The 14,628-nt window shown below is 37.2% G+C and overlaps 1 protein-coding gene across 1 annotated transcript in view; it reads right to left on the bottom strand.

Annotated features, from left to right (window-relative positions):
* Positions 1-14,628, bottom strand: part of LOC124795733 — a 300,666-nt gene that overhangs the window by 136,641 nt on the left and 149,397 nt on the right. The window contains exon 13 of the mRNA XM_047259816.1: positions 14,277-14,610. Within this exon, the coding sequence (XP_047115772.1) occupies positions 14,277-14,610 (334 nt within the window). The remainder of the gene's footprint in view (positions 1-14,276; positions 14,611-14,628) is intronic.

Below are 14,628 nucleotides of genomic sequence, written 5' to 3'. Positions count from 1 at the left end.
TTACAGAAATTTCATTATGTTGGGAAAATTTGAATTTTTTAATATATACACTCCATCTAAAGGACAAACAACTTTATTTCATGGAAAGTTGAAATCAATCTACTGACACTACAGTGATATTAAAATATCCTGCCTATAAATGGCACCCAAGTTATGATACTGACAGCAGTGGCAAGACAAAGCACAACTGGTAATACTGAAATGATGGGAGCAGTACAGTCTACACTGATAAGCCAAAACATTATGACGACCTGCTTAACAGCATGTTGGTCCATCTTTGGGACACAATACAGCATAGTTCTGGATGGTATGGTTTTGACAGAGCCTTATATATATATCAACAAGTATGTGGCACCAGATGCTCAGATATTATCACAAATTTTGGGTGCAGAGCTGGCACCTGATAGTGCCCCAGATGTGTTTCATCACGATTAGATCAGGCAAATATGGAGGTCTAAACATAAACACAAGGTTCCTCAAACCATTTTAGCATGATTCTGACCTTGTCACAGTGACAATTATCCAGCTGGAAGATATCGTTGCTTTCAGGGAAGACATTACGCATGAAGTGATGCAGATAGTCTACCATCGAGTTCACACAGTCCACAGCTCTCATGGTGTCTCCAACTACTATGTGTCCCAAGTAAGTCCAGGTGAATGTCCCCGTAGCATAATACTGTCTCCTCCAGCCTACATCTGTAGTGCAGTACATGTCTCGCACAACCATTCACCTGGATGACAACCTACCTGGACACAATCATCAACCTGGTATGTTGCATATGCCAGCCTTGTACAAGGAAGCAGCCAGTTAAAATTTTCTAAGTTACAGAGTGAAACTACCTTGCTTACATTACTTTTGTGTTGACACAAAGTGGACATGAAGAATAACATTTCACCACCAAAAGTTGGTCAGGGAAAAACACAGTATCGGCACTTCTAGTGAGCCAGACAAAGGACCTCAGCCAACACTGCTACTAGACAGGATCACGTCACCTTCATAAGGTGACGAAAGAAATGCTACTCCTAATGCAATGATGTGTGGCAAGAGTTTTTACAAACCATTCCTATACTGTAACAAACTCAATAAGCATGAACAGCAGAGTGAGAACTTCTGACACCTTCACAATAGCGAGACCTATAAGGTCATGACAAGTGATGTTAGGTAAACATAAGCTACTACTTTGTTCATAAACACCCCAGCACTTTAGCTCATAAGGCAGTCGGTCAGATGGATCAATCATGTACATCATGTTCGCACTCTAGTCCCCAATTACAGTAAAGTGACATCTAGCGCAAGACTGTTTTTAATTTCCTGCAACAACAGCCACTACTGGGAGGAATGAGCACCCCACCATGATCATAAATCACAGAGTTCAACATCACAATCTGCCACTGTCACAGATGGGAGGAACCAGGAGTCTTCCTTAGCATCCTGGTTCAGAACACCAGCATTCCTAATACTCTGATGGACAGGCACAGGACCTATCTAATCAGCAGGGCAGGATCATCATTCTACACAGCTACATCACAACTGTCATTGTGGTTCAATGGCTCATGAAAAATGGCAGTGAGCTGTAGGGGTCAGAACTCCTCACAAATTGGCATGCATGGCATGGCAAGTGCCAAAGCCACCGCAGTCGGCAACTGCCATAGCAGCATCTGGCGAGGAATGGGCAGATGGCGTCAGTTACCTTGTGGGGACTGAAGGCCACTTACAAAATTATTCCTCAAAGACATCAGTAACCATTGTCAACAGCAAGTCAAGACACTGCTTGTAACTTGTGGAAATAAATAGCTAATTCTGTATCTTCTTTTATTGTACCTAACGGTGACGACAAATCACCATCATCCTTCCAAGGAAAACTGGTGTGGAGTGAATTGAGAGTGCCTCCTGACACAGAACCAACTCTACTTCCATCCTCCCAAAACTCACCTCTTGCAGGTGCAACAAGAAAAATGATTCAACTGATTAGGCAATACATTTCCATTGTCACCTCTCTATGATCCCAAGACCACTGCAGTCTTAATTGAGAATGTCATTGGGTCAATGTGGTAACACATACAAGCCGTCTACCAAGGAACTCAGTGTTCTATAGTGAGCACTAAATGGTATGCTATGAAATAAAGTGTGCCTGCATCAGCATTGTGCTCTCATCAGATCAGAAATAGCTCCTCACTAACCGTGGTTTACAGAGTGGGCAAGCTTCCAATCCCACATTCTGTTGCAAGAAGTGAACATCCAACACCTTGTCAACTACTCACAGTATCACCGAACTTAACTAATTTCCACATCAGCTCGCAACAGTAGCATGTAAACAGTCGGCAAGCTTCATCATTTCTGAGTTGCTTGGCTCCAGCACAACAAGATGCCCTATGTTAGTCACATTTACTGCCTGTATCATCACTAGATTGATTCACCATTTTGTCTCCGGTCTGCCTATATATCTCCCTTACTATGTCACGTGCCCACACCACCACCACAAAGTGTCATTTAACCTCCCTGGGCAGTGGTCAATGTTTCAGCTAATCACTGTAGTTACTTTTTTCAGAAAAGAAAGTACCTTAGTTATCACACTATTTTTATATATTGATGAGACTTACCAAACAAAAGCGCTGGCAGGTCGATAGACACACAAACATACACACAAACCTTTCATCTTTCCCTCTCCTTCCCTCTTTCCTGACGAAGCAGCCGTTGGTTGCGAAAGCCAGAATTTTGTGTGTATGTTTGTGTTTGTTTGTGTGTCTATCGACCTGCCAGCGCTTTTGTTTGGTAAGTCATCATCTTTGTTTTTAGATATATTTTTCCTACGTGGAATGTTTCCCTCTATTATATTCATATTTTTATATATTCTGAGACAATAGGTGAGTAAAACAATGAAACACAGCAAATAAAAACATTTATTTACATTTCAGTACAGAAAATCAACATTAATGCCAAATTCGCCAGATCTCATAAATTATGTTTCAAGATGAGTATGGCACAATTAATAACAATAAAATAGAATATCTTTTAACTGTTCACAACTTCATGTAAAATAAATATACAATGTCTCCATCCTTTGACTATATATTCACATATTGCTAATGAACAGTTCATGTTTCAAAGTAAAAATGAATTTTTTTTTTACTTCCCCTTTGTCTTTTAAATTTTTTTTTCCATTTTTAATGAAATACTGAACATTTTGCATAGTACTATAAACAATGTACCACATACTAAATTTAAAGGAACTGAACAATACTTTAAAACTGTTTGCAAAGGAACAGTTCAATACTTAAAAATCTATCTTCCACATCTGTTATAATTACAAGTGTAATACTTCTCACTAGAGGAAATTTTAGCACATGCAAACAAATGGATAAAAAGATCCAAAGCAGAAGGAGGCTAACTCTTGACATTATAGTGAACAAACTACTGTCAGAATGCAAAATGAAAGAAATAGTATGATTAACAGGGTTTTATCACAGCCAGTAAAACAATTTTAAACAAAATGAATGACAGAAAAAGTACATGTGGCACTTACTGGATTTTATACAATCTCCAAAACATTCCATGTAGCCTTAAAATGATAGCCTGATACAGTCAATGACAGTTAACTCTTATGTATAAGCAAATGTAATGCTGGGCAAGTACACAGTGGCTACTGACAAGATTAACTGAATATCATCTGCAATTGATCACCTCACATTTATGACACAGAATAGTGGAAATATGAAATGAAATGCTCACATAAATTCAATAACAGATAAACCACTGGTAATTTTGTAGGCCATTACTCTGACTATGAAAGAAAGAATACAGAAAATGCTTTTGATTTATACTAGAATGGGGAAAGCATGCAGATTTCTCTCAGGAATGATGATGAGTGACTCAATAACTCAGCACACACTTAGCTTTGAGAAATAATAATAATTTAAAATTACCTTCAGATGGTAAAAATATTTACAATTGTCAGTAGGCACACACAAAAGTATACAAAACTGTCCTATCTTATACTCCCACCTGTCTTCCATTCCTCCCTGAGGAATTTCAAAAGGTAGGATTGTGTGGGAAAAAAAAATCATTTTTAGAAGCTCTACAGTAGGCAAATTACTTATTTTCATATGATTGTTACAGTTCATACTCTCCAATTTGAGAAGTGCTATGTTCTCTCATTCTCCCATTACCACAAAAATTAAGGCAAAAGATAGTAGTGTTCAATTTTAATTTTGGAATGTAGCAAAAGGAAATCTTGCAGTAAGGAAATGAAAAATGCTGTCTGGCAAGCAATATCTCTTGGCCCATAAAAAATAAATGGATGTGTTGAAATCAGCAGTATCAGCCACAACAACCCAAAAGTTTACACAGTATCAAGGAATGCTCAGGCTGTAAGCCATGGAGTGGCAACCATGTATCAGCACATTCTGGAGCACCAGGGAATATAGGGAATGGTTAATTTTGTGAACAGTTGATCAAGACTTGAATACAATAAACAGGTTCACATGGCTACAGTAGTTATTCGAAGCTGAAGATACTTGCACTGGATATATTTAGCATGGAGAGCTGCATCAGACCTGGATTTTGACTGAAGACAAACAACAAGCTGAGATTCACTGAGAGATTGCTATTCATAACAAGGAGACTAATCAATGTGCAAAATGTGTAACCTCCACTTAAAGAAAACAGCAGTACGCAACTGGAAAATAACGAAAAACCATCAGGAAATGGTGGGGAAACAGATCACGTTTTAAGGGGAGGGAGGGGGGGGTGTAGACTTTAGGGTAGAGAGGGAGCGTCTGAACTTTTTCAACTTTGCATTATTTGCTCTAACAACATGTTGAACACTTACTGAACACATACCACTGAAAATAATTCTAATGCACTTACAGCAGCAACTTCAGTTATGATCATAGTGTACATATTACTACAATGAAACTAACGATTTGAAAGGAAAAACCTCCACATTCAATCACAAGGCATTTTTTCCTTTCAAATTTTATGAATTGGAATCAGTCACAAATCCAAAAATAACCATAACAGATAAAATTAAATTAACAGATTAGGAATTAAAAAGGAAGAACGACTAATATCAAACTCTTTTAGAGAACAGCAAATTTTTACAAATAAATTTATGTTTTATTTCTACTTCTAAGTGTAAGTTTTAAAGAAAACTATTTAAAATATTATTTTTGATGCAAATGGTGAAAAATGTAAGCAAACGTAATGCTATATAAAAATCAGTTCAAATGGTAGAACTAGTACTCAGAAAGACTAAAGTAACAGACTAGTATACAGCTAATATCACATGAATGAAGAGTTGTACATGGGGTGGAAGCAGTAGACCTACTAATGGGAAGTTACCTGCCTTATCTTTTGGTAGTCAAAAATTCTATTTGAGGAACTTAATATTTTTCCCCTAATTATTAAATAAAAAATTCCATAAACACAGAGTTGAAAGAAATTATGCTCCTCCCATATAATTGTTTCTATGCATTAGCTGCTGGCTAGAAGCTTATAAAATGCTCATTACTTCTAATATCTTATATCAATTGTCTTGAGCTGAAGCTGAAACTACTTATGCAAATATAGGAGTGTGTGTCAAAGTTAGCAATGTGTAGTACAGATTATTCCAAGGCAACTGAAATAAAGAACTTGCCACAAGATAATCTAGCCCTCTCAAGCGTACATTTTTTCCAAGTAGTTTGCTAGATCATTCATACATAAATGTAATTAGAACAGTTTGCACTGAAACATCTGTTAGCAAGTGATGCAGTTACATAAAAAATTGTATCATCATTAGAAAATTGTTACAAACTGCATGCAGGAAAACTAATGTGACCAGCCTCTTGTGCGAAGACAGGCAGCTAACCATTAACATACATAAAAGTAATTTATTGTGAGCAAATAGAAGAAAAATCATCTTACTACATGATTGGTGAACTGGCACTGATATTAGTGGGACATAATGCATCTAGAGGTACCTGAACAGAGCAATTCAGAATGAAATCAACCTATAAATCCAGCTGTAGGAAAGGCCTTTTCTGGATAAATTTATCAGAATAATTTTATAGTAGTTTAATTCACTGACAAAAGAGGTAGTTTACAAAACAATTGTTCAACCAACTCTTGAGTACTGTAGATTAGTCTGCAATCCTTACAGAGTAGCATTTACAGAAGCCACAGAAAGAAAAAGATAAGACATATGAATCGAAGTGCCAAGGATAGAACACTGATCAAGAAATATTACATTTTTATTTTTTCTATCCTGTAATGACCACAAGTCTAAAAGCAAAGAAATTAAATTATCTAGAGAGTGTTCACACATGATTCGAATATTGTATAGGCAATGTGGAAGAGGATTGGCAAGAAAATTCAGCTGTGGCACACAATGTATGGTGGCTCACATAGTGCAAATTTACGTAATAGCTGGAGTTTGTTGTGCCATTACTGACTGATCAAGTGTAGAGTATGCTTGAATATGTGTGAAGAGACTATTGTTGTGCCTCTCTGCAGTTCAGCATCTCTGCTCCATGGTGAGGAGTAACTATTGCTTTCATAATATTGACACTACTGTTGTGTTTCATTTGGTAATTTGGGCACTGCACTAATCCTGTGTCAGTCATGAAACTGTTTAGTCTGCTCTCTGATTGCAGATGCCTCGGTCACTGAGGAAACGGATGCAATGTCACATCATTTGCTAGTGAAAATACAGCCTAAGAAATGTATGAAAATTTTGTACAATGCCTAGAGGAAACTGTAGACAGCCAGCTACCAAACTAATACATAAAAATAAATATTTGTTTGGCTTTATATGTGATGCATTCCTGTATCATTCATTTATTTTGTACATGTAAATGTGTGTGCTTTGTACATGTGTACATACTGAGAAAGAAAAGGAGGCATCACAATGCATGCTGAGCACAACTAGCAACAGATACAATGAAACTTTGGTGAACACAACTGTGAAGGTTTCGGAGGAGGAGGAGGAGTAAGAACCAACTACCTCAGAAAAGGATCGGGATGAAAAAAGTGGGGGGAGGGGGGGGGTGACATAGTACCATAACATGGGACAGCCGGGAGCAATGTCAGCCAAATGTAGTACATATATGACTCATTTAACCCATGCTTTGCACATGTTCAATTATATGTTGTATACTAATGGATGGGTTACCTGAAATATTTGTTTGCTTTTGCAGAAGACTAAAAGACCAAAAATGTCATACATCCCAAAGCACTTTCATTAACTTTTCAAAATGTATCTAAGTATAGGTTACCATGGCCACTGTCACTGTCAATAAAATTCTTCTGGGTGGATGACCGCATTGTCAATGCGTAAAACTTCTGACATTTCAGCCGCTGTTGCAAATGGCCTCCTGCGGGTGAGTTTTGCTAAGTGTTAGCAAAAACTGCATCCTGAGGAAGGCCATTTGAAATCGTGGCCAAAACATTGGAAGCTTTACGCATTGACAATGTGGCCATACACCCAGAAGAATTTTATTGACTTTTGCAAATGAAATTTTATTCAAAAACAATAATTGCCTTTCATTTATTTTTTTCAAGTAAATGTGTCTGCTTTGTATATGTATACTTACTAAGAAAGAAAAGGAGGCATCACAATGCATGCTGGGCACTACTAGCAACAGATACAAATGCCAATGTAGAAAGAGAACCAATGGCAATAATTGAAATAATACTTGTCATTACTTAACACTCATGAGGAGAAATAATAGAATTCCATTTTTTTAAAAAGATTAGATTTACCATGTCGGTACATAGATGTCCAAGAATCACCAAACACTGCCTTTCAAAATTCCTTCACCAAAGACGACAAAAGTAAATATTCCAGAATTCGAATTGACAACAGCTTGCCGACTTGAGTAACTCAGAAGTAGATATCCTTGGAGTAGTGATGCAACTTCAACCACTTAATAAAAGCAAGTCTTCGGGTCCAGACTGCGCACAAATTAGCCACACTTCACAGTATGCTGATGTATTAGCTCCATATTTGGCAATCATATACAACTGCTTGCTCAACGAAAGGTTGATACCCAAAGACTGGAAAGTTGCACAGGTCACAACAATATCCAAGAAAGGCAACAGGAGTAATCTACTAAATTACAGGTCCATGTCATTAATATCGATATGCAGCAGGATTCTGGGACATATATTGTGTTCAAACATTATGAATTACCTCGAAGAGAACAGTCTATTGACACAGAGCCAACACAGATTTAGAAAACATCATTCTTGTGAAACACAACAAGGTCAATCACACAAAGTGAACTGATTCCTTATTTTTTAGATTTCCAGAAGGCACTTGACACCATATCCTGCAAGTGACTTGTTACCAAATTGCGTGCTTATAGAATATTATCTCATATAAGCAACTAGGTTTGTGGCTTCCTGTAAGACGGGCCACAGTTGATAGTAACTGACAGTGTGTCATCGAGTAAAACAGAAGTGGTTTCTGGTGTTTCGCAAGGTAGTGTTATAGCTCCAATGTTGTCCCATATCTACATAAATTATTTAGGAGACAATCTGATCAACTGGCTTAGGGTGTTTACACATGATGCTGTGGTTTATCACCTAGTAAAGTCATCAGAAGATCAAAACCAATCGCAAAATGATTTAGATAAAATATCTGTATGGTGCAAAAATTGGCAATTGACCTGGTATAATGAAAAGTGTGAAGACATCTACATAAACACTAAAAGGAATCTATTAAACTTCAGTTACACCATAAATCAATCAACTGTAAAGGCCATAAATTCAACTAAATATTTAGGAATTACTATTACGAACAACTTAAATTGGAAAGAACACACAGAAAATGTTGTAGGGAAGGTGAATCAGAGACTGCATTTTATTGGCAGAATACACAGAAGATGCAACAGATCTACTAAAGAGACCGTCTACACTATGCTTGTTCATCCTCTTTTGGTGTACTACTGTGTGGTGTGGGATCCTTACCAGTTAGGATTAATGGAGGAGAGAGTGACATGAAACAGGATTTGGAGTGGGCATCTTTACAACAAAGATGTTTTTCATTGCGGCAGGATTCTCTCACAAAATTTTTATCAGCAACTTTCTCCTCTGAATGGGAAAATATTTTGTTGACCCTGACCTACATGGGGAGAAATGATAATCGCAATAAAATATGGGAAATTGGAGCATGCATGGAAAGATTTAAGTGTGTATGTTTTTTTCTGCATGCTGTTGGAGAGTGGAATAACAGAATTGTTATGAAGGTGGTTTGATGAACCCTCTGCCAGGCACATAAGTGTGATTTACGGAGTAGCCAAATAGCTGCAGATGTGGTCATTTATTGGACTATATAAGTTGCAGATCTTCCCCCCCAATGAACCTGCCGTTGGTGGGCAGGCTTGCATGCCTCAGTGACACAGAGAGCCATACCACAGGTGCAACCACAATGGAGAGGTATCTGTTAAGAGGCCAGACAAATGTGTGGTTCCTGAAGAGGGGCAGCAGCATTTTCAGTAGTTGCAGGGGCAACAATCTGAATGAATGCTCTGGCCTTGTAACATTAACCAAACTGGCCTTTGTGTGATGGTACTGCGAACAGCTGAAAGCAAGGGGAAACTACAGCCGTAATTTTTCCCAAGGGCGTGCCGCTTTATTGTAAGGTTAAATGATGGTGTCCTCTTGGGTAAAATATTCTGGAATTAGTGAAGTTCGGTGGCAGGAGGAACAAGACTTCTGCTCAAGTGAATACAGGGTTATAAACACAAAATCAAATATGGGTAATCCAGGAGTAGGTTTAATAATGAATAAAAAAATAGGAATGTGGGTAAGCTACTATGAACAGCATAGTGAACGCATTATTGTAACCAAGACAGACACGAAGCCCTCGCCTACCACAGTAGTAAAAGCTCATATGCCAACTAGCTCCGCAGGTGATGAAGAGATTGAAGAAATATATGATTAGATAAAAGAAATTATTCAGACAGTGAAGGGAGATGAAAATTTAATAGCCATGGGGGACTGGAATTCAATAGTAGGAAAAGGAAGAGAGGCAAAGTAGTGGATGAATATGGAATAGGGATAAGGAATGAAAGAGAATGCCGCCTGGTAGAATTTTGCACAGAGCATAGCTAACGCTTGGTTTAAGAATCATGAAAGAAGGCTATATATGTGGAAAAGGCCTGGAGGCACTGGAAGGTTTCAGATAGACTATACAATGATAAGACAGAGATTTAGGAACCAGGTTTTAAATTTTAAAACATTTCCAGGGGCATATGTGGACTTTCACCACAATCTGTTGCTCATGAGCTGTAGATTAAACTGATTAAAACTGAAGAAACTGGCAAAAAGGTGGGAATTTAAGGAGATGGGACATGGATAAATGCACAGAGTTTTAGAAAGAGCATTAGGGAACAATTGACAAGAACAGGGGAAACAAATACAGTAGAAGAAGAATGGGTAGCTTTGAGAGATGAAATAGTGAAGGCAGCAGAGGATCAAGTAGGTGAAAAGACGAGGGCTGGTAGAAATCCGTGAGTAACACAAGAGAGATTTAATTTAATTGATTAAAGGAGAAAATATAAAAATGCAGTAAGTTAAACAGGCAAAAAGGAGTACAAATGTCTCAAGTACGAGATCAACAGGAAGTGCAAAATGGTTAAGCAGGGATGGTTAGAGGAAAAATGTAAGGATGTAGATGCATATATCACTAGGGGTAAGATAGATACTGCCACAGGAACATTAAAGAGACCTTTGGAGAAAGGAGAACCACTTGTATGAAGATCAAGAGCCCAGATGGAAAACCAGTTCTAAGCAAAGAAGGAAAAGCAGAAAGGTGAAGGAGCATATAGAGGATTTATACAAGGGTGATGCACTTAAGGACAATATTATGGAAAAGCAAGAGTATGTAGATGAAGGTTAAATGGGAGATATGATACTGCATGAAGAATTTGACATAGCACTGAAAGCCCTACATTGAAACAAGGCTCCAGGAGCTGAAAATATTCCATTAGAAGTACTGATAGCCTTAGGAGAGAGATCCATGACAAAAAAAGATATTTGAGACAGGCGAAATACCCTCAGACTTCAAGAAGAATATAATAATTCAAATTCCAAATGAAAGCAACTGTTGACAGGTGTGAAAATTACCAAACCATCAGCTTAATAAGTCACGGCTGCAAAATACTAACATGAATTCCTTACAGACAAATGTTAAACCAGGTAGAAGCCAACCTTGGGGAAGATCTGTTTGGATTTCGTAGAAATACTGGAACACGTGAGGAGATACTGAACCTACGACTTATCTTAGAAGATAGATTAAGAGAAGGCAAACCTACCTTTCTACCATTTGTAGACTTAGAGAAAGCTTTTGACAATGTTGACTGGAATACTCTATTTCAAATTCTGAAGGTGGCAGGGGAAAAATACAGGGAGTGAAGGCTATTTACAATTTGTACAGCAGAAACCAGATGGCAGTTGTAAGAGTCGAGGGGCACAAAAGGGAAACAGTGGTTGGGAAGGGAGTGAGACAGGGTTGTAGCCTATCCCTGATGTTATTCATCTCTATATTGAGGAAACAAAAGAAAAGTCAGGAATAGGAATTAAAATCCACGGAGAAGAAATAAAAACTTTGATGTTTGCCAATGACACTGTAATTCTGTCAGACAGCAAAGGACCTGGAAGAGCTGTTGAACGGAATTGACAGTGTCTTGATAGGAGGATGTAGATGAACATCAACAAAAGCAAAATGATGATAATGGAATGTAGTCAAATTAAGTTGGGTGATGCTGAGGGAATTAGATTACGAAATGAGACACTTAAAATAGTAGATGAGTTTTGTTATTTGGGGAGCAAAATAACTGATGATGGTCAAAGTAGAGAGGATATAAAATGTAGACTGGCAATGGCAAGGAAAGCGTTTCTGAAGAAGAGAAATTTGTTAACATTGAATATAGATTTAAGTGTCAGGAAGTTGTTTCTGAAAGTATTTGTATGGAGTGTAGCCATGTATAGAAGTGAATCATGGATGATAAATAGTTTAGACAAGAAGAGAATAGAAGCTTTCGGAATGTGGTGCTACAGAAGAATACTGAAGATTAGATGGGTAGATCACATAATTAATGAGGAGGTACTGAATAGAATTGGGGAGAAGAGGAGTCTGTGGCGCAAATTGACTACAAGAATGGATCGGTTGATAAGACATGTTCTGAGGCATCAAGTGATCACCAATTTAGTATTGGAGGGCAGTGTGGAGGGTAAAAATCATAGAGGGAGACCACGAGATGAATACACTCAGCAAATTCAGAAGGATGTTACTTGGAGATGAAGAAGCTTGCACAGGGTAGAGTAACTTGGAAAGCTGCATCAAACCAGTCTCCGGAGTGAAGACCACAACAACAACAAGTTGCAGATCAGAAGGTGTTTACCTACTGTGGAGGGTCAAACCCTTCACTGACATACAATTTGTTTTTCTGAAGTGTGTTGAAAAACAAAGTTTATAGCCCTCAAATTATCAATTACTGGTCAGAATTTTAAAGCCACATCACCATACTCATGAACATTACACCAGGCCTGCTTGAGTGGACTGACTACCATAGAGATACGTTTTATTACTCATGAGACCAACATCACATGCATCTCAGGTCAGTGTAAATACTTCTAATTATTCTTTCATCTGGTGGCACTATTGTGCTTCTTTGTTCAATGATTAAAACCGATCCTTATGAAATAGTCTTATAATCAGTACTTGCTCTGTACTGTATAACCTCAGTTCAAAGTGCAGCATTTTGTATTAGTTCCTGACGGTAATGATAAATTAACGTTGGTTATTTTAGCTCACCTATGTTCTATTCATGCCAAGAAAAAGTAATAACTTTTTTTCATTTCTTTAATCTACTTCAGTATGCACACAAAATAAAGCTCGCTCCTTCCCATCAGTATGTTACAGTAATAAATAACAAAACAAAAATTCACTTGAGATAATTGTAAAATTACAGGAAGACAGAATGATTAGATAATAAATACCTTCAGAAAGCTAAATTCCAAGTACTGTTGAGAGATACATTAAGACATTGAAGAACTGTACTTAGTTTTTGTAATTGTTAGTTCCTTCTTCTGGGTGGCAAGAAGAATAGATTGTGGAAATATGGAAAGGAGCAGCACATCAATATGACCAAATGATAAGGACCCACCTGCTGCAAGATTGAGTGAGATGAAAGATTTTCTACTTTAAAATGTGTCAGTCAATGGCAATTCGCAATTGCTTCCTGAATGCTTCTACTGCCCAATCATTCTGTCTGTTTATAATTTTACAATAGAAAATAAGACAAAACATATTGCACCAACTTTAAAGAATTGCCTCATAATAGTAATGTACAAAGATAAATACCTACTAGTTTGGGAAGAACTTTTGGGTACTGAGAAGTACAACCTGCACCTAACAATTATTTAGCAGTCTTTTGTAATATAATCTTTTGAGATTAATTAATATATATATGAAATAGCATTCTGTAATACAAATCAAGAAATATATTACACAAGAGAGACACTGACAACTTACTGAAGGGCAGAATGTATTCTGTCATCTACTGATAACACAAAATCCTTACAGCTACCAGTACCGTTCATGATACAGAGAGGCAAGTATGTACAATTGCAAATAAAATGTAGCTAACAATACTAATATAACCACAGCTATTGAGCATAAATCCATCCACACAGGTGTTGTCATGAAACAGATTATGTGGTAACACCTTTGTCATCAAATACCAAAAGAGAGAGAGAGTACTGGCCAAAAATTAAGAACCAACATTACATCAATGCATGCAAGAGTTGATCAATTAACTCATTTAAAATAATTTTTGTATCAATGATTAGTCAACTCAATATTTCTTTATGCTAACTTGAGCCTTTTAGTTTTAATGCCCAGTAATTAATTTATGAGTAGCACCTTGTCTTAATTTTGACACTCTCACTGCTGTAAATCATAGTTTCTATAAATAATTATGACAACTATTTAGTGAATAGGCCAAATTCATCAAATAATCTTTTTGATGCTACTACTGTGTCCAGAACTAGAAAAATTTGGATGCATCTTTAGATGGAATTCCTTTTCAAAGCCAATATGTTTGCAAAATAATTTAAAATACAGAACATCTCAAGATCACTAACACGCTTACTTAAAATAAAGGAAACATTAAATAATAATAAAACAGAAGTGTAATTCAGTCAAATCTACAAAAAAATATCACAAATGACTTATTAGAAGTTTTCCACTTCAAGGAGTATTAGAAATATTTTGAATATTATAATTTACCACATTTTGTACATTCAAAACAGTGACTGCTTGAACATTAATTCTGGGACTCTCCTGTGATCTGCATGTCTCTTCATCTTCCTGAAGATCTTCAGCTGTACTTGAATTCCCTGAGTCAAATTTTCGCCTCTTGACTAGAGGTCCATCAGAGAAACTACGTGGAACAGCAGTATTTGAACTAATTGATGCACTACTTGAAGCCTGTGATACACTTGAGTCACCAGCTTGTAGTGCTTCAGTGTCACTGTTAGGAACTGCAATGCGGAGCAATGCACCATTCAAGGTGACATCTGCTGCATCTAACGTTGTTATTTCTTCTCGTTGCCACCCACTCCTGTAAATTGGTAGTGAA

Source organism: Schistocerca piceifrons, chromosome 4 (assembly GCF_021461385.2).
Source record: "Schistocerca piceifrons isolate TAMUIC-IGC-003096 chromosome 4, iqSchPice1.1, whole genome shotgun sequence".
NCBI classification, from domain to species: domain Eukaryota; kingdom Metazoa; phylum Arthropoda; class Insecta; order Orthoptera; family Acrididae; genus Schistocerca; species Schistocerca piceifrons.
Note: the sequence above shows the minus strand (reverse complement) of the source record. Positions and strands in the feature narration are given on the sequence as shown.